The 19,122-nt window shown below is 42.3% G+C and overlaps 1 protein-coding gene across 2 annotated transcripts in view; it reads right to left on the reverse strand.

Moving 5' to 3' along the window:
• Positions 1 to 17,969, reverse strand: part of SGPL1 (sphingosine-1-phosphate lyase 1) — a 53,145-nt gene extending 35,176 nt beyond the window's left edge. Inside the window, exons 1-2 of one of the 2 annotated variants that reach the window (XM_058543249.1) lie at positions 17,880 to 17,969; positions 17,055 to 17,116 (exon numbers count right to left, since the gene is read on the reverse strand). In XM_058543249.1, coding sequence (XP_058399232.1) covers positions 17,055 to 17,081 — 27 coding nt within the window. In that variant the 5' untranslated portion in view covers positions 17,082 to 17,116; positions 17,880 to 17,969. The other variant, XM_058543250.1, reaches the window with a different exon arrangement.
• Positions 17,970 to 19,122: the final 1,153 nt, after the last annotated feature.

Here is a 19,122-nt window from a genome sequence, read left to right on the forward strand (position 1 = left end):
ACTATCAAAAGAGGACTGTAGATATTATCAGCTCTTCACAGCACGGAACAAAAAAGTCATAACCAGTATTAGAGAAAGAGCAAAGAATCAGCAAATCCAAACTAAAGTAATTTTTTAAAAGCCTATTAAGATATGAGGCATTCCTTGCTAACATTCACAAAATTATATTCAACAAGAATATATCTCCTTGGTAATTGCTATAGGAAGATAATGGGAGTCCCTGAATTCAAAGTCCTTGAATATTGCTCTTTAAGAGGAGATATGTTTCTATATTCTCTTACTCCAAAGACAGAATGATACTGTACTTCGATGGGTGCTAGCAAGCTTTTTGAGTAGGCAACTAGTTGGTTACATCTCCTGGCCTCATTCCAAAGTCCTTGTAGGTTACTGCAAACAACCCAGGCTCAGTCCCCAGTGAAGAAGCACCTCACAACACTGACAGCTCACTGCATTATTGGGCTCTGTGGGGTAATGTATGCTCTCTCCTTGGAAAAAAGGATGAGGCAGTTCCTCGGTGCCTTGCAAACACCACAAACCCCAGGCTGGGTCCTGATGCAATACTCCAGCCCTTGGGAAGCACAGAATCTAAATGCTGCAGGGAACTTTAGACACCAAGCCCACATTTTAACCTTACAAAGAGAGGCCCCAAAGTGAAACAGCACGCCTAAGCTCATACAGAGGGGCTTGTGTCAGAGTGCAGAGTAGGAACCCGGGCCTCCTGACTCAGCAATCAGTACTCTCTCAATTCTTCAGTCTCAGTGGTCACAGGCAGAGGGCCACTTAACACATTACAATCCAGTGCCATCCCAAGAGTTTTCTTTTGACAATTTATGTTCTTGGCAGAATCTACCTTGGATATATGGTACTGTTCGTAACAAACTAAAATTGTATAGCTAGGTCAGGACTACCGATAGACTTCTAGATAGAGACAGCACAAGAACTTAACATAACTATAATTATTCTTTCTCACTACTTCTTTTTGCTCACAGTAATACATTTTTGTCTCTATACACCTGCACATACACTTATGACTACAATATTTAGGCTTGTGTTTATTTCAACTTAATCTACATTTTGTGTCTCTGGAAACACAAGAACTATGAACAGTTATCTACGGAGGCCACTAGCTTACTGTGCAACCCCAGGCAAACTATCTCACCAATCTGCGCCTCCATTTCTTTATCTAGAAGAAAGGACACAGAATAATAGGGACAAAATAAACTGTGTATGTGTATACGTGTGCCTCTGGGTGTGTGTGGGTATTTATCTCCAGCCCTTGCTTAACAGAACATAGTTTTGGTAAAATTTCCACAAGTAAAGCATTCCTTACTTCACACTTTGTTATAAAAGTGGAAATGTATTCTTCTAGAGGAAAAAAACAGAAAAAACAAAATACTTTGCCCAATGAATGTATATAAAATGATAGTAAAGAACACCGTGAAGCTTTTTTTTTTTTTTTTGGTGAGGAAGATTGGCTCTAACTCTTAACATCTGTTGCCAATCCTCCTCTTTTTGCTGAGGAAGATTAGCCCTGAGCTAACATCTGTGCCCATCTTTCTCTATTTTACATGTGGGGATGCCACCACACATAGCTTGATGAGTGGTTCGTATGTCCTCGCCCAGGATTCAAACCTGTGAACCCTGGGCCGCTGAAGCAGAGCACACGAACTTAACCACTATGCCACTGGGCTGGCCCCCCGTGAATCTTTTAAAAGTATAATATTAAAGGAAAAAACAAGATAAACCTTCAAAGTATGAAGATTCAAAATATTAACTACTTCAAGAAGCTACTGTCAAATTATGATGAGTAAACCAACCAGGCAGAGCATCATTCCATTTCCAATCTAATGATTTAGGTTTTAGCTGATGCCTAAAAGACATCAAAATAGTTCTCAATAATCCTAAATGTTATTAGACACAAGGCAGCTGCTAGAATTTAAGGGAGTTTAGTAGCCTACTACTCCCAATCATATTGAACTCTTTCAGCCCCCAAATCACTTTAAGGGAGCAAGACACTTTCATGAATATAACATGATAGTGGAAGTCTATGAGTTTTGTAAATTTGGGGCATGTTACTTGTTAAACCAATGAGTTTCAAACTTTTCCAATACAGTCCCACAGAAATGTATTCTACAACACAATCTAGTACACACAGCAACAGAAAGACAGAAAACCAAAACAAAAGATTCCAAAATAACACCTCACACCTTATTACCTGTGATGCACTTACATTTCTTTTCTATTTCTTCCTTCTTTTTTTAAATATTTGACACACTAAATTGATTCGGCATCCCTCTAAATGGATCATGACCTTCAGGTTTAAAACCAGTGCCTGAGAGTGATTTTACTCCTGGCTTCCTTAAATTTAGGATGTGGTTGTGCAATGCAGTGAAGGAAGTTAACACTAACATTATTTTCCACTCTACACAATCTCAGTGCTTTTTATACTTAATGATTTGTTCTCTTAACATGTTTGTGAGGCCAGGATTATGATCTGCTGAAGCAACTAAGTCCAGGAGAGCCAAGATTCTTCAGTCTGAAGTTACTTTTCTATCAGTACTAGCCCACAGCTATCCCCAGTGACATGACACGTTTTTAGTCCCCAAATCACTTCAAGAGAAGCAAACTTCCCACAGTGGCACTATCCCCCCAAAACACAAAAAAACTTCTTTGAGAACTAGTACTGCACTTGACAAACTGCCAATAAGGTAGTGATATTTTTTCCCCATTAATTTCTTAATTACCAATTTATACCAGAAGAAACACCCTAAAAACAAATATCACTAAAAGAGAAAAGCCGTCTGGCAGACATTTCCAGACCCACACTGGACCCACTTCTTTCCTTGGAGCTAATACAAATAGTAACCATCCTTTCCCCATTATTTAACAGGGGCTCACCATCTGCACTTGTTTTATTCAAGAGCAGTGGCATCGCCATTCGGGCAGCCCCTAGAGCCGCCTACCACACCACCCCAGGAAGAGATCTGCCCTGCAATGCCGCCACTGCTCTAGACACGCCTCCTGCTGTTTAAGCGTCTCCACCATTCAATGACTGTTTTCTGAGTGCCTACTATGTGCACGGCACTATTTTATAGGGATCAGAGTTCACCTGTTCGTTTCACTTAAAACTTCCTCTTCCCTTTAAAACTCAAAGACTAGGTGACCACCTGACTACAGAGGGGCTAGAACTAATTAAGAAAGGGGCCCCAAAGGGGCCATGACAACATACACAGGAAAGGGTGAAGCACTTGAGCACAGACTTATTTGTAGAGAATACATGGTAATATTTATACAACTTAAAATTGTAAACATCTTTCATGTTATTTTATTTGTACTTTATAACCTTATGAGGTTCTTAGGTTAAGAATGAACAGTTTCACTTTACAGGTGGGGAAAACTGAAGTCAAGAAAGGTTAAGTGACTTGCTCTATGGCAAAGTAACAGTAAGTGGTGGAGTCAGGACCAAAACCCAGGACTGAACACTCAGAGCTGAATTCCAAGACGTCTGCAACATCTCTCCAGGCTTCACAACATTCTAAATATCTACACATTAACTGGAGGATATAACTAAGAATGCCAAAGAGTTGTAAAGCCAAGCAGAAGAACCCACAAGACATTCCAGCATCCTCTCTCCTTCCCGCTCCTCTCACTTCAAAGACAAACGTTCCTGCTGTCAGACTGATCCACTCCACTAATAACTTCTGAATTGCCACTGAGACACAGATTCCCTGCCAAAGAAAATGGAGTAATTCTGCTCAGCTGATTATTACACAGCACAAAGCCTGCTAAGGTTGTCTGGTCAAAACTAAGGTGTGTACAGGCTAGTCTGCTCCAGCTCCAATAACAACTTGTAGCTCTCACACCTCCTGCTTGTCCAAACGTGGACTGCTGGCCACAACACAGACGTGGGTCCCAAGTGTAAGTCTGTCACTCACTAGAGGAAAACTCAAGACAGCAATGCCTAATAATATCACTGTAGAGTCTTTGTAAAATCAGGATTCTGGGAAAGCTACTTTCCCTCAAAAGGTTCATCTTCATATAATAGCACAATGTCTTCTTTGCATTGCTAATATGCCAAATATCCAGTCTGCCTCAATTCAGGCTATTTCTCAAGAGTCCATCAGGGCCAAACTGCATTAGCCAACTGCATTGTGAGTTAATTTGTCCTAGAGGCACAGCACTCGATGTTGATGAGGGAGAATCACCGAATAATTGTTTTAACATCCAACAATGTTGAACATCTTTAACTCTCTTATGGTACCAGGTGCTGATAAGAATATAAACAAGAGAGAAGACATAATTTTTATATCTCCTACACCATGCTAAACAGCAACTTCAACAGGGTAAGAACTCAACATTTATCAACTAAAGTGAAATAATTACAATACGACATATACTTGTGACAGTTTGTTTTGTAAGATCCTAGGAAGTTTCTGCCTGCCTCCCCCTCTCCCACATCTCTCCTGGTGGCAGTGGCTTGAACCTGCAGAAGAGAATGGCTGGTTATTTGTAACCAACTCTGCACACACCGTCACCCTTTGGAGGAGCTCACAAGATACATCACATCATAAGCCATCAGAGCTGAAAGGGAAGTTAAAGATCAGTTCATGACTGCTCTCCATCCTTCACAGATGAAGACACTGAGGCCCAAAGGTCACACAGCTCAGAAATGGCAGAGCCAGGACTCAAACCTTCTGGCCCAAAATGCATTGCTTCTTCCACTAGATTTTCCACTGCCCAGTTTTCCAGAGCCAAACTATCAGTGGCACAAACTATCAGAAGACCAACAGGTTTAAAACAGACAATTCGCATCGCCACGTCGTCTAGTTTACTATAGGAGCCAAATTAAGAGCCCACAGCTTCACTACTCTCCCAACTAAGAAAGACAACATTGCCAAGTGATCTGAACCCAGTCCTACAGGGGCGAGTTCTTTCAGGCTGTGGACTGCTATTCTATGGCTTTCTCAAACTGCAAACCCCATTCTTGTCTAACCGGAGACTTACAAACACTCCTCATCTGCTTCCAAAAGAAAGACTGAAAGAAATCGTCTGTTTGAAAAGTACTTTAGGAGAGTTATCTTCAAAATCATAAAACGTTGCTGTTTGAAGGAACCTAAGAGACCACCTTGTCTAAACCATTTCAATGATGAAGAAATTGAGGCTCCAAGACTAATACAACTGTACCTTCCCTGGGGTCAAACTAGAGGCAGAGTCCCCATCAGAAACTAACTTCTTGTTCAGTACTGTTTCCATTTAACCAGTGGAGTGTTACAAAATCATCCAAGGAGCTTTTTCAGAATACCCCACCCAGAGGAAGTCTTCTGAAATAGAGTAGAGAAATAGAATAGAGCCCAGAAATACCTCCCCCAGGTGACTGATAGGTAGCCCAGAAATACCTCCCCCAGGTGACTGATAGGTATCCCTGATTAAGAACCAGTCTTCTACACTATAACATGCTCCCTCTCTCCCCATCCCCTTCTTGTATAAAATAATTACCCAATAGTTGACTGAACATATTACTGAGACCCAATCACCAAACTTAGTGGCTATCCATCTCTTAGCGGATAAAAAGACATCTGCTAAGCTTCCTTGAAGTGTCCAAGTCAGGGCCCAGCCATATCAATCAATGAGATCAACTCACTGTTCCTGGCTAATATTTATTCTTTGGCCAGATACTAATGAAAATCAAAATCCACCACCCTGCAATGCTGCAGAGAAGGAAGGATTTATTTTCTTCTTTCTTCCACTTTCTTCACCTCTAATACAACTGCGTGATTTAACACTCAGTAGTTTTTCCAGAAGAGCCAGAAATCTGAGCTTTCAAGCAGGAATGGGCTGTTGAGGAAAAGAAAAACCCGTTTTACCCAATTCACTCACCACTTTAACGTTTTTAAGAGCAAATATACTCTAAAGACTGAGACTCAGGCTAGCGAGTGAAGTTAAAACACAAAAGAGATCCAAAGAGTTAACGTATTTATTCTTACTCTACTTCCGCCCTAAAACACTGAAAACAAAGCTAATAGAATCTGCTTCTCTTTCACATCACAGTCTGCACCACTTCAAAGTGCAAAGTAAACAGGTAAGAAAACACTATTGTCTTTAGAGCCTCAAAAGGCATTAAAGTTTATCAGCAAAAACAGACCACAAGCCCAAAGGGAAAACTCCCTTGGGTCATTAAAGAAGTAAGAATTGAGCAACAAATCCAGACAGCGTTCCAACCAACCCATAATGACTGTGATACAGAAATTTTGCTGTTGCTGTTGTTTTCACTGAGGTAACTCTGGTTTATAACATTATATAAATTTCAGGTGTACATCATTATATTTTGATTTCTGCGTAGACTACATCACGTCTACCACCCAAAGTCTAATAACCATCCGTCACTGTACACGTGCCCTTTTACCCCTTTCACCCTTCCCCCTCCACCCTTCCCCTCCGGTAACCACCAAAATGTTCTCTGTATCTATGTGTGTGTTTGTTCTTGGGTTTTTTTTTAATCTTCCACATGAATCATCATTTCTTAGAGGGTAAAGAGCAAACCAAATACTTCCCCCAAAATTCCACCATGTGAGTCAAGAGATCTAGTATCTGAGAAGTTCATTTCAAAAAGCTTAACGGTCCAAGTTTTCCCTTCCAGCCATGCCTCAAGAGTCAGCTATACATGCTCAAGGCTATTCCACAAGCACTTACAAGCCTAATTGCTCTACACTCAGCACTGAGTATTCAGGCAAAGTACCTTACTATCACCGAGATACAATCTTGGCCTCAGAAAGGAGACAGACATGCAATATTCTCAAGTCATTAGTAGTGCACTCATGGAAAATCAAAGCTTCTGAGCTCATAAAAGCTGATGGCCCTAAACACTGCCAAATGGTCATTTAAAATATTGTATTTATTTACTTATATTTACATGCATAATCTGCCATGTCCGGTAAAGGTTCAAATGACTTCCCTCTCCACTATGGAAAACACTAGTTTTGCCTCCCTCTGCATATTCATTTTAATATTCCTGATCATATTATATGATTCCATTTATATGAAATGTTCTGAATAAGGAAATCTATAGACAAAAAGTAGTTTGATGTTTACCTAGGGCTGGAGAGGACCTAAGGAAGTGACTGCTAATGAGTATGGGGGATTTCTTCTGAAAATGTTCTAAAATTGATTGTGGTGATGGTTGCACAACTCTGTGAATATACTAAAAACCACTGAATTGTATACTTAAAAAAAAAAGCATTACGACCCAGCAATTCCATTTATGTTCACCAAATGTTCTCTCAGCTAAGACCAAACACCTAAAACACTTTGGATTCCCAGGCTTTAAAAAAAAAAGGCTTTTCTGAAAAAAGTTTCCAAATGGGCCAAAGACAGCAGAAATTTTGTAATTCCAGAAACAGTGAGTAAAGCTTTGGACTCCAAATGAAAGCAAGCAAAAGTATCTAAAAATAACTTAGAAATTTGTAGAGCAATTATGTATAAACTAGACATAGCAGGTCATTATTGTTTAAAGGCATATTTTTTTAAGAGTCTATAAACAGAATTACCAAGTGCTAAAATGATGAAACTTTTAAAAAACACTATTCTTCCTTTGACAATTCATAAACATGTACTCCAGCCACTACCCAGGATGTATGAAAAGGACAGCCCCCTCTGGGTGTTGTCCTGAACTGACAGCCCATGACTACTCCTGTGGACTCTGCAAGAGTCGTGTTAATGGTGTTCTACAGACTGCTGTGGTGTCCTAGAAAGTCTGGACTGGTAATCAAAGGCTTCAACTCTTAATTTCAGCTCTCACTTAGAACCTGTGTGACCTCTGGCACATTGCTTAACTTCTATACAACTGGATCTTTTGCTAATCTGCAGAAATAGATGTTATTGTTATAATTCAACAAAAAATTCACAAGAAAAAAAAAGATACCACCGTCCACACACAGGGTTGTTGTGAATATAAATGAGGTAAGGTAACAAGAAAATGACTGCAGATAATAAACACTAAATATTTGATAAATCTGAATTCTCTGATGATAAACATTTTCCTTTCCTCTTCAGCAAGATGCAAGGAAAAACAACCTTCACAATGTCCCAAGCAGAGTCACAAAGGTGGCGCTGGGAGAGGCTTTCAGTAGTCTGATTCCCACGCCTATGCTGTATTTTCTTACAGATAACGATAATAAAATACATGGTCATAGTGAGCTGCTCCTCAGTTTTCTAAGATGTTAAGTCAACTCTTAGCCCTCAACAATCTAATTCAGTCAGAAGGTTGCAAGTGCCCCCTAAACTACCTACAAAACAGGATTAAGTCACTTACCTACTAGGTTTACAGATCATAAACCTGATTTCAGTCACCCAGATAGATTGCTGTTGACTGCTATAGTCATGAGTCCTGGGAAAGCATTTGAAATCTTAAATTTATCCAAAAAGGATGGGTAATATAATCCCAGGCTTTCTTCCACCCTGGCTGCAATACAGCTACACAAGGAGCACGCCCACGGTGGCGCTCTCAGATCTGCCCCAGGTTCCTTCCTATTAGAGTTTGAAAACAGAATTTTCTATTTGCCTCAACTGTCTCAAAGACACAACACCATTAAGACTGGAACTCAAGACAGGACTGATGTGTTCCTTTTTAGACCCACCTGCCAAAATGCATTTCAAAGGAGTGAGGTTAAATGCTTTTGGAAAAAGCCTCCAGAGAAGAAAGTATCCCCAATCCTGAGTGCAAAGTGTAAATATACCACAGCAGCTACTCAGATTCCAGAGTTCCAGAGGACTTGGATTTTAGCCTTGGAACTAACTGCAACAAATGGTGTTTTACAGATCGAAACTCTGCCCTTAACAGAGCCCTCTTAATAGTCAGAAAGAACCAAGGCCATTCTGTTTCCCAAATGTTTAATAACACTTACAGACTAGATAAACAAGAATGCAGTAGGCTTGCACTTTCTAGGGAAATTACAGAAAAGGGCAGGCATTTCACATTTTAAAAAGTGCCTATACTACTTCAAGAAAGAAATCTCAATGCTCTCTCCAACGTTTTCCACGCAGAAATTTAAGATTTGTCACCCAAAGCTAAATCCACAAGTTATATATTAAGAAAACCCTATAGGAGTGTATATTGGTACTACCCCTTGGGAAACCTGTTCAGCAGGATACCTCATTCTAGCGATTCTATTTATGTTTGCCTAAAGACATGTTCGAGAACGCAGCAGTGTCACTCATAACAGCCAAACCCTGGAACGTAAATGTGCATCGACTGCAGAATGAATCTACTGCAATACTTCATACATTGTAAAACGACACTGCAGTTACTCAAAAACCTACTGCTGGGGCTAGCCCGGTGGCGTAGCGGTTAAGTTCGCACTCTCCACTTCGGTGGCCCAAGGTTCACAGGTTCAGATCCCAGGCGTGGATGGATACACCGCTTCTCAAGCCATGTGGTGGCATCCCATATAAAGCAGAGGAAGATGGGCGTGGATGTTAGCCCAGGGCCAATCTTCCTCAGCAAAAAAAGGAGGACTGGCAACAGATGTTAGCTCAGGGCTAATCTTTCTCACCAAAAAAACCCCTACTGCTACACAAGAGCATAAGCCAGACAGAGAAAAACAAATACTGTATGACTTCACTCATATGTGGCAGATAAACTAACACATGGACAGAGAGAACAGTTCGGTAGTTACCAGGGGGAAGGGGGTTGGGAGGTGGGCACAAGGGTTGAAGGGGCACATTTATATGGTGACTGACAAATAATAACGTACAACTGAAATTTCACATTATAAACTATTATGACCTCAATAAAAAAAAAAACCTACTGCTACACAAGGGCATGGCTGGATCTCACAACAAACTGCTGAGCAAAAAGGACATTCACAAAAGAAAATATACTGTATGTTTCCATTTATACAAAGTACAAAAATCAGCAAAACTAACCTCTAGTGCGAACGATAACCTTTGGTGGGTATCAGCTGGGAGAGATATGAGGAGCTTGCTGGGATGCTGGACATTTTTCATGTCAATCTGGGCAGTGAGTACAGTGTATCCATATGCAAATATTTATCGACTTGTACAATTAAGATTTGTGCCCTTTACTGTATGCAAGTTATCCAAAAAAAAAAAAAGCTATGTGCTTTTTTTTTAAACCCAAAGTGACTGATTCACTTCATGGGATAATGGGACACATAAATAACAGTGCACCAGAAGAACAGCCTAGGAGGACCATTCTGCCGTTTCTGCCTGTACAACAGGCAAGTCGTTCATTCATCAAACACTCACAGTTTGCCTATTTCATGACAAAAAGCTCATGTAGCTATATATATTAAGTCATAAAGCATTATTAAAAAGCACAACTTGCTAGGTAAGATATAACAATTTTAAATTTGTACAAACTTACTAACAAAATCTCAAAATATATATAACAAACTCTAATAGAACTATAAGGAGAAACAGATAAATAATTGATAAGGCAAAGACTTGAAGACTCAAGACCTCGTCAGTAATCAGAGAAATACTTACGGAAATAATTAGATTTCACCCCTACTGAGTTGGCAAAAAATAAAAAGCCTTATAAATATCAAGTTTGTCAACTTGTATAGGAACAAGAACTCTCATATACTGTTGCTAGCAGTATAAACCATATCAACCTCTTTAGTAAAGTCTGGCATTATCTAACGAAGTTAAGGATGTACACCCTTTACAATCTAGCATTTCCATACCTAAAAATAAATCCCAGAGAAACTCATACTTGTGATCACTTGTCACACACAAGAAAGCTCATAACTGTAATGTTCAAAAAAGCCCCAAAGTGGAAACAATCCAAATGCCCATCATCATAATGGATAAATTGTGGTAGTCACACAATGAAATACTATACAGCAATGAAAATGAGTGTACTAAACTACATGCAACAACAAGGATGAATCTTACAAATACTGAGCAACACAGGAAAAATCACAAAAAATATATAAATATCCATTTATATCACATTAAAAAATAAACAAAACTAAACTTAGGATTGCATACATAGGTGGTAACACAATTTTTTTTTAAACAGCAAGGGAGTAATTATTATTATTCCCGCTTTCCTTTAGACCAAAAGTCAGGAGAGTAGTTATCCCCAGAGGGAAGGAAAGGAGATGTAATCAGGGTGGGGCACATGGGGTTGAGGATAAATATTCTATTTCTTAACCTGGTGGTAGATACATGATTGTTTTCTTCATTACTATTCTTTAAAATGTAGATATGTGCTTTATACACTTTCTGTTTGTATAATAAATTTCACATGAAAATATTTTTAATTAAGAAGGCAGGTAAGCTCTTCTTCCTTTTTTTTTTTTTTTGTAAGGAAGATCAGCCCTGCGCTAACATCTGCCGATCCTCCTCTTTTTTTGCTGAGGAAGACTGGCCCTGGGCTAACATCTGTGCCCATCTTCCTCCACTTTATATGGGACGCTGCCACAGCATGGCTTGCCAAGCAGTGCGTCGGTGCGCAACCAGGATCCAAACCGGTGAACCCCGGGCCGCCGCAGCGGAGCACGCGCACTTAACCGTTTGCACCACCGGGCCGGCCCCTCCTTTTCTTTCCTCTTCCTGCTGAATGAAACATGAACCTGATAGCTAGAGCTCGAGGCAGCTACGCTGGTCCAGGAGGGGATGCACTGTGAGTGGTGGAACTTCCTCAAAGACCTAGGAATGGCCATATTCGCCAGGAACTGTCTGCTTTGGATTTCTTTTACTTTAGAGAAATATATTTCTATCTTTTAAAAATCTCTATTTCTTTAGATTTTTCTCTTATATACCGTTACGCATCACTTAACTGTATAATTCTGAGAAATGTGTCGTTAGGCGATTTTATCGTTGTATGAACATCAAAGAGTGTACTTACACAAGCTAGATGCAATGGCTTCCTACACACCTAGGTTATGACACTAATCTTATGGGTCCGCCGTCATATATGCAGTCTGTTGTTGAACAAACATCATTATGTGGTGCATGACTGTACAGCCAAACCCAATCCTAAGTGATACAGTCAGTGATTTGGACAAAAGAAAAACTTTCTAACAATTAAAGCTGTCCAACAAGGGAATGAACTCCCTGAGAAAGTATTCTGCACCCACTCCTGGTAGTGCATTGTGGAAAGGATTCCTACAGCAAGGGAAGCCAGACTGAGGGATTTCTGAAGGCCCTTCAGGCAATTAAGATATAAGGCTACTACAACAAAGCAGCTCTGGGCTTGCCAAGCTTCTGTGACACTTCTCCGCTGAATCTATCCTTCTGTTATCAGTGAGAACATTCCTTTTCTATAACATGCCATGTCCTATCCGTTCTTCCAGGCTCTGCTCAAACACTATCTTTTCGCTGTGCCTTTCAAAATGAACTTGACCTTGACTTCAGCATGCTGGGTCTCCTCCCTTTGCTCCTCCAGATCCTCCATCTACCCAACCATCTCCACCTCTGCTATGTGCCTCACCGGGCTGGTCTCCATGAATATCACCCAGGCTCCCTTATCCTCTGGTTTCCAGCTGGGTTTAACCAATGAGAGACTCCAGCAGGAGACCAGAGGGTGGGAAAAGAAAGAGTTGGAGGTATTTATTCCCCTTGATTCCCTTCCAGCGAAGCCACTGGTTGGCAGTGGCTGCATTCCTACCGGTTACCCACTTCTTCAGCTAAGCTCTCTCAAGATTCCAGAAACTACACCCTCTCTTACCCCTTCAGGCCTAAGAGTGATAATGGCTCTCAGCCCTGATGTGTTTCACCAACCCCCTGCTGGTCTTTCTTTATCCTGCCCAGCTTTGTAAATAGTCCCTTCATGCCTCAATCACACTGCTGGAGTGTGCCAGGAGATAACTGATATACCCAACAAACCGCTTTCTGCCTGCACTACTCCCACCTTCCCCGATGGCTCCTATCTCCCCTCACCCCATAGCACGGTTTTTCTCTCAGTAATTGGGTTCTATGTTTCCACATATGATCTAATGCACTGCAAATCAATTCCCTATGGAAAATTCTTAATCCCAGGCTGATTCCCAATTCTGCCACCAATGTGTACAAACTGTAATATTAGATTGGGCAAAGCCTAATTAAGAAGGTAAAGGTTACTAAAAATTCCTGACACATAGACTGCAAAGCCAAGCTAAATACTGGGATTTGGGGTTTATCTACTTATAACTCCACTTTCCTTTAGACCAAAGGCTAGAGAAATTATCATCCTTGTTATTATGGTTCTGCTTTACTTATAAGATTGGAACAATGCCAGATACAGTGTTCATCCTACAATCGCCACTCGAATTGTCAACAAAATTTTAAACATCCTATCAGTTCCAATGAATTTTACCTTTCTTCTAGACAATCCTACAAATAAGACACCAGATTCAAATAACAGAAATGAACTTTTAGCATTGATTTTTCAGTTTATTGCTTAAATCTCATTTGAGATTCAGAAGGAAAGCCTCCTTGAAAAAGATTCAAGGTTCAAAGATAAAGCTCTAAGATCTTGAAAGATTCAATTTTTGAACCCGAAAAACAAAACTGAGAGAGGTTTGCTATATCCAAATCGAGAAAAGAGTGCTGCAGAACTGTTGCAAAAGAAAGCACTTCTTAAGAATGTTACCATGTGGCAGAAGATCCTGCTGTACAATCTCCAAGATATATTCCAAAGCAGCAGGACCTGCTCTATGGGCCTAACAACCCCAAGGAACACTATAACAGACCCAGTAACTCAAAGAAAAGACTCATTCCCCCCCTACACGAATGCATGGGCTACACAGATACCATTACCTATGTTACAGGGTTTCTCAACCCGGGCACTACTGACATTTAGGCCTGATAACTCTTGGTTGGGGGTACTGTGTGCATAGTAGGATGTTTAGTTGCACCCCTGACCTCTAATACTCTAGTGTGACAATCAAAAATGTCTCCAGACATTGCCAAATGTCCCCAGGGGGCAAAATCACCCCTGGTTGAGAACCACAGCCTTAGATAAACAATCTTCACTCAAACCCCACCCAGCACTACCACAGTACCTATGGTAACCCTGATTCACCTATTTGGATGGGAAACGAGGAAAGCCACCTCAGGAGGAGACTTGGCGTCACAAAATACCTTTTTCTTAAAAGCTCCATTTGGCAACTTGCAAAGTGAGATCACGCCCTGGCACTGGAGGGGACAAGAATATGGATGGAAAGAACGGTTGCCAAAAATGGAAAAGGGTTGCCAAAAAACTGCCCGACTTGAATCCCCTCTGAAGCATCGCAATTCTCAGATGAACACACTCAGTCATCTTATTCTCTGTGTGACACAGGCAGAAAGTCTTACAGTCCATGACATGTCATATATGAGCAAATGAAAAAAGGCAAGCAAACCGCCCTAATCAAATGAGGGCAAAATTAAGGGCAGGAACACATTGAGGGCCGACAGCCCAAGCTCGTTAGTCTGGAATACGAGGTTTGTCATATATGGACTCCAGTTGATCTTCAAGTGTTATTTTCATAGCATGCTACCAACACAAATGGTTTTCAACCTTATCAGACCAAATGCCCTGTTTTTATAACAAATATTTTGCAATTTCACTTTATTATTCTTTATTATTATTTCACTGTATTATTCTGAAGTGAAGTTTAAAGATTATAACATTATACCCAAAGATATAACTTTTTAAATTTCAATATAACACGTTAACTGCAATGTAAGGGAAAACTAACAAGATTTGTATAATAAAACATGTATTTTCAGACAAGACTACACTAGAAGACAAAAGTGCACACACACACACATTTCCAAAGTGCTCCCAGAGGGCGGAGCTATTCCACCCCCTCTGCTCTACACAAAGCCTCTCCCATCGGTCATGGAGGTCAGCAACCTCTGTCCCTTATGGTGAACATGACCCAGAGGCAGAGCCACAAAGTAGGTAAGAGAGAGAGATCTGAAGTCACCAACCGTGGTTAAAAGGTAGCTCCACGACTTCACTGCAGTGGTACCCTCTCTAAGCCTAGTTTTTCACCTATAAAAGAAGGATGCTGGCACACTTTTCAACAGGTTTTTGTGAAAATCAAATCAGTACATAGAGTATCTATTTCTGCACCTACCATGTAATACACGCTCAATAAATGTCAGCCATCAGACAACGCAGCTATCCCGAATCCACCTTATACTGTCCTAGCTTGTGCCCATCTTATCCTCCTAGCAGAAAGGATGGATGACTGGACTTGCATTTATCAGAGATATTCCAAGAAGGATTCATGCACAACATAAGCAAGAAGTTGCATCATATGACTTCTAAGATTGTTTCTAGTTCTGAGATTATAAGACACGCTGCCCTGCCTTGAGGTTATTTTTTATTAACTGGGGTCCTTTCTTCCCCGTTAGAGGGCCAAGAACATGTCTTACACATCATATAAAGTAGCTAGAGAAACAAACACCTGGAACTCAAATCATGACAGCTGAGTGCCCCCACTAAACACCCAGGCCTGGTCACTGGCTCTCTGCCGCTCAGCCTCAAATCGCATAGGTAAAGTCAAGGAAGGAATGACAACTCATCCAGTGAAAATACCTCAAGCAACACATATAGTGTCTTCAGAGAGTGATTCTCAAGGGCCAGTCGTTATCCATGTGAATTAATTTGAGGAAGTGAAAAGTAGTGGCAACAGCTAGAGAAATATTTCAAAACAAAACTGATTCCAAAGTTAACATTCTGAATAAAAGCACTCACTGCTCAAACTGTTGAAGGGAACGCATAAGCCCAAGAAGCAATGAGCACATCTCTGGGTGTTAGAGGTACAGCCTACTTGCATATAGGAAGCTTAATTTAAATAAACATACTGATCTATAAGAGGAAAACCAGAAATTGCCAGTTGTTACAAATCATTCCGCACTAACCTTTCAAGGTGCAAACAAGTGCTTATCTCTGAGAAGGAGAATTATTGGGCATTGCTTCCTTTTGCTTATAGTTTCCAATTTTTCTAACATATTGCTCTTGTAATAAAAATTTTAAATTAAATAAGGCTATTTATTATCTACTGACAATCCATGAAATTTGAGGCAGGAAACTTTTAGGTGAACTCTTCACCATGATCTGTGGATAAACCAAGGATTTGTCTATGTCTCTAAAATCATCCTTGCTCCTCGTCTCAAACCAGAACTAATCACGACTTAGTTCCCCTCTGTATCCTTCCCACAGACCTCACGGGTTCTACCACTATAGGAAGTCAGCACTGGGTATAAGAAAACCTCACTATTAGTTTTTACCAATTTCCCAGTGACAGCTACCAACTCTCTGGGACAGTGAAATAAAGAGAGGGAAAGGAGTTGTTTTTAAATCAATATTTTTGCACAAAGAGACATCAAACTCAGAGAAGTGACTTATTAAAAACTAAACGCAGACACTTTTTCTATATAGCTATTTGAAAACCGTGGGCTCCCCACAATTCTCACATTAAAGAGCCTCTTTGGAATCATAAATGTCCCAAGAATAAAACGTCCTTTTAGGAAACACTCACTTGGCATGCTATTCCCTCTGCTCAGTGAAAAACAACACAGAAAGATCTCAGAAGGAGAGGAAAAAACAGCCTCTACCAGAGCAGGCATACACCTCGGCCCAAAAAAAGAACTCAAACTACTTCAAATCGGCAAGCCTCTGCTAAGCACTTGCTGTTTACAAAGCACGATAGGTATTTATTCATCTCTAAACAAATATGGCATGATATGTGCCTTCTGGGGAATCATAACTCTAGTGTGGGAGACATACACTTATAAATTAATACATGGCAGACCCAGATAAAATGTAACAGAAGTTTTAAAACTGCTCTGGTAGTATGGGAAGGGAGAGATTAAAATCAACTGCAAGAATTTTGAAAACGATTCTTCATATATATTAAATATCTATATTCATATATTTAATTCAGTCATTTATCCATCTTAATCATTAAACCCAAAATAAAACGTGGCAGAAATGCTCAGCTACCGAAAGCAAGCATCAGAGGTGAAATCTACACACTCAGACCCTTTGGACTAAAAATAAAACTTCAGGGGCAAGTGCCTTATAACCAGGAGGCCGTCTGGGAAAGACTCACCAAGATCAGAAAGTCCGTACCCGGCATCTTCGCCTTCTAGCCCTCCTTTCAGCGCCTCCTCGCTGCAAAAGGGAACCAGGTTTGTTTACTTCTAAAGCTTTAAACTGTCTCTTCGGCCCGCCTAGACTCGACAGAGCAGTCAAGAAATGGTTTTCTCCCTCCTTTGAGGGCTCAGATTTCACACTCCACCCCCCGCACCCCAAACCAGCGAATCAGATCCTGCTGGCACCATGCTTCCCTCCCACAGCTAACCACATACATCCAGACCCAGCCTCCCACAAAGCAATCCACCCAGGTAGATACCAGGGGAGACGCCCAGCCCGCCCCCGACCAGGCCCGGGGCCCCGAAGCCCGGCCCATTTAACCCAACCCGGCGGAGGATCGGACACTACAGGCAGCCCAGTGCCAGGGTGAGGAGTCCCTTTAGAAGCAGGCTGGCCTCGGTCGACTTCATCTCTCCCTGCCCAGAACCCTCTCTGCCCCGGAGAAGGGTCGGCAAGTCCTGCCTGCCCCGAGTGCACTCCCACCCCGCCACGAGTGGAGCTTCAGATCCCGCTCCATCTCCGCCCTGCGCCCTCCCCCACCCACTCGCGAACCTTCCACTCACTCAGACCTCAGGGGTCGGCGCCCCCACCTCAGCCTGAGCCCCCCCGCATCCGCTAGCCCCTCCGTCCCGCCCGGCCCTTCCTCCTCTCCTCACCGCTCTCCACCCAGGACCCCCGCCCCCCGTGCGGACCCGCCTCCCACTCAGTCCCGACTGTCCCCCGCCCCGACGCCCCCGCCCAGACCCTTCTCCCTCCTCCGGAGCCGCGGCGCCCCCTCCACCTCCTCAGCCCGGAACCAGCTTCCCCGCTCCTTTCCTCGTGCACTGTCTCTCGCCCGCCCGGCTCGCCCTCACCGCGCGACAGACTCGCGCGCAGCAGGGCGCGAGCTCCCCCTGCCGCCGCAGCCACCGAGATTGGAAGTCCGACCGCCGCGGCCCCGCCCCTCCCCTCTCCTCCCGCCCGGAAATGGCTTCCCCGACGCGGCGTACGCGGCCCCGCCGCCGGCGGCGCGCACGCCCCGACCCGGGCGCTGGGCCGCCTCTCCACCGCGCCCCACGGCGCGTGCGCGCCGCCTGCTGGCCTGGCAGGGGCCGGCACCCGGGCCCTCCGAGGAAGGGTGATCCCGCTTACCGTGACGGTCACCAGCTTCTCCTTCAGGCTGCCTTTTTAAAAACCAGCTTACGGGTCCCGTTTGGTCACTTGGAGCTCCTGAGAGAGTCGGTCTGCAGAGCACTGTACAAAGTGATCCACAGTAACGACTCAAGATGGGTCTCTAGAGAGCCTTGTGGGATTTTAATAGGTGACTCAGAGATTTGCCTCTTGTCTCTTTCCTGGAAACTTCCATTGAGGTCAGTGATGCTTGAAGAAAAGCGATGTGAAAACTCCCTTAATGGAAATACACCCCCACCTCCCCTCCTCCCACAAAAATGGAGAACAGAGACTACTCTTGGTGTTGGTGTTGGTTTTGGGCAAAAATGTTACCAATCCTACTTTATTTTCTTGGGCAGTGTTGGGAATCATCTAGTATTCAAATGAAAGTGTCCACCGGGATCATAAAGGTCACCCTTCATTTCCAGATGAAATAACCAAATCTCAAAGACATTTTTCATGACGTGCCCCCGTTGTCATGACACTAATTCAGCAGAAGCAGAAGGCAGCATAGTTACATGTAACTGATCAGTGACCTACATACAGTTTTTTTTTCCAACATATTTTTAAAATGACACCTCGATGGAATCTTGAAATCTTAACAAAAATGACGCTAATGAGAGTACCGAATTCCATCTCCTTGCAAAATGTTATCATGACACTAATTGAGGGTGTCATCACTACCATCATTATCCTCATCTAGTGCTCCTAGGATGGAATTCCTTGTTATCACAACTGCCCTCCTCTGCACACACACTCAGCACTTCCCAATTTCCCAGCCAAAATGATTAGACCCTAAAAGAGTCGAGGAGGTTGTCTCTGGGCTTCCTCACCCTCACCCCCACCCCATCAGAAGTCCCAGACATCTCTACCAT

This window comes from Diceros bicornis, chromosome 6, assembly GCF_020826845.1.
Source record: "Diceros bicornis minor isolate mBicDic1 chromosome 6, mDicBic1.mat.cur, whole genome shotgun sequence".
Taxonomy (NCBI): domain Eukaryota; kingdom Metazoa; phylum Chordata; class Mammalia; order Perissodactyla; family Rhinocerotidae; genus Diceros; species Diceros bicornis.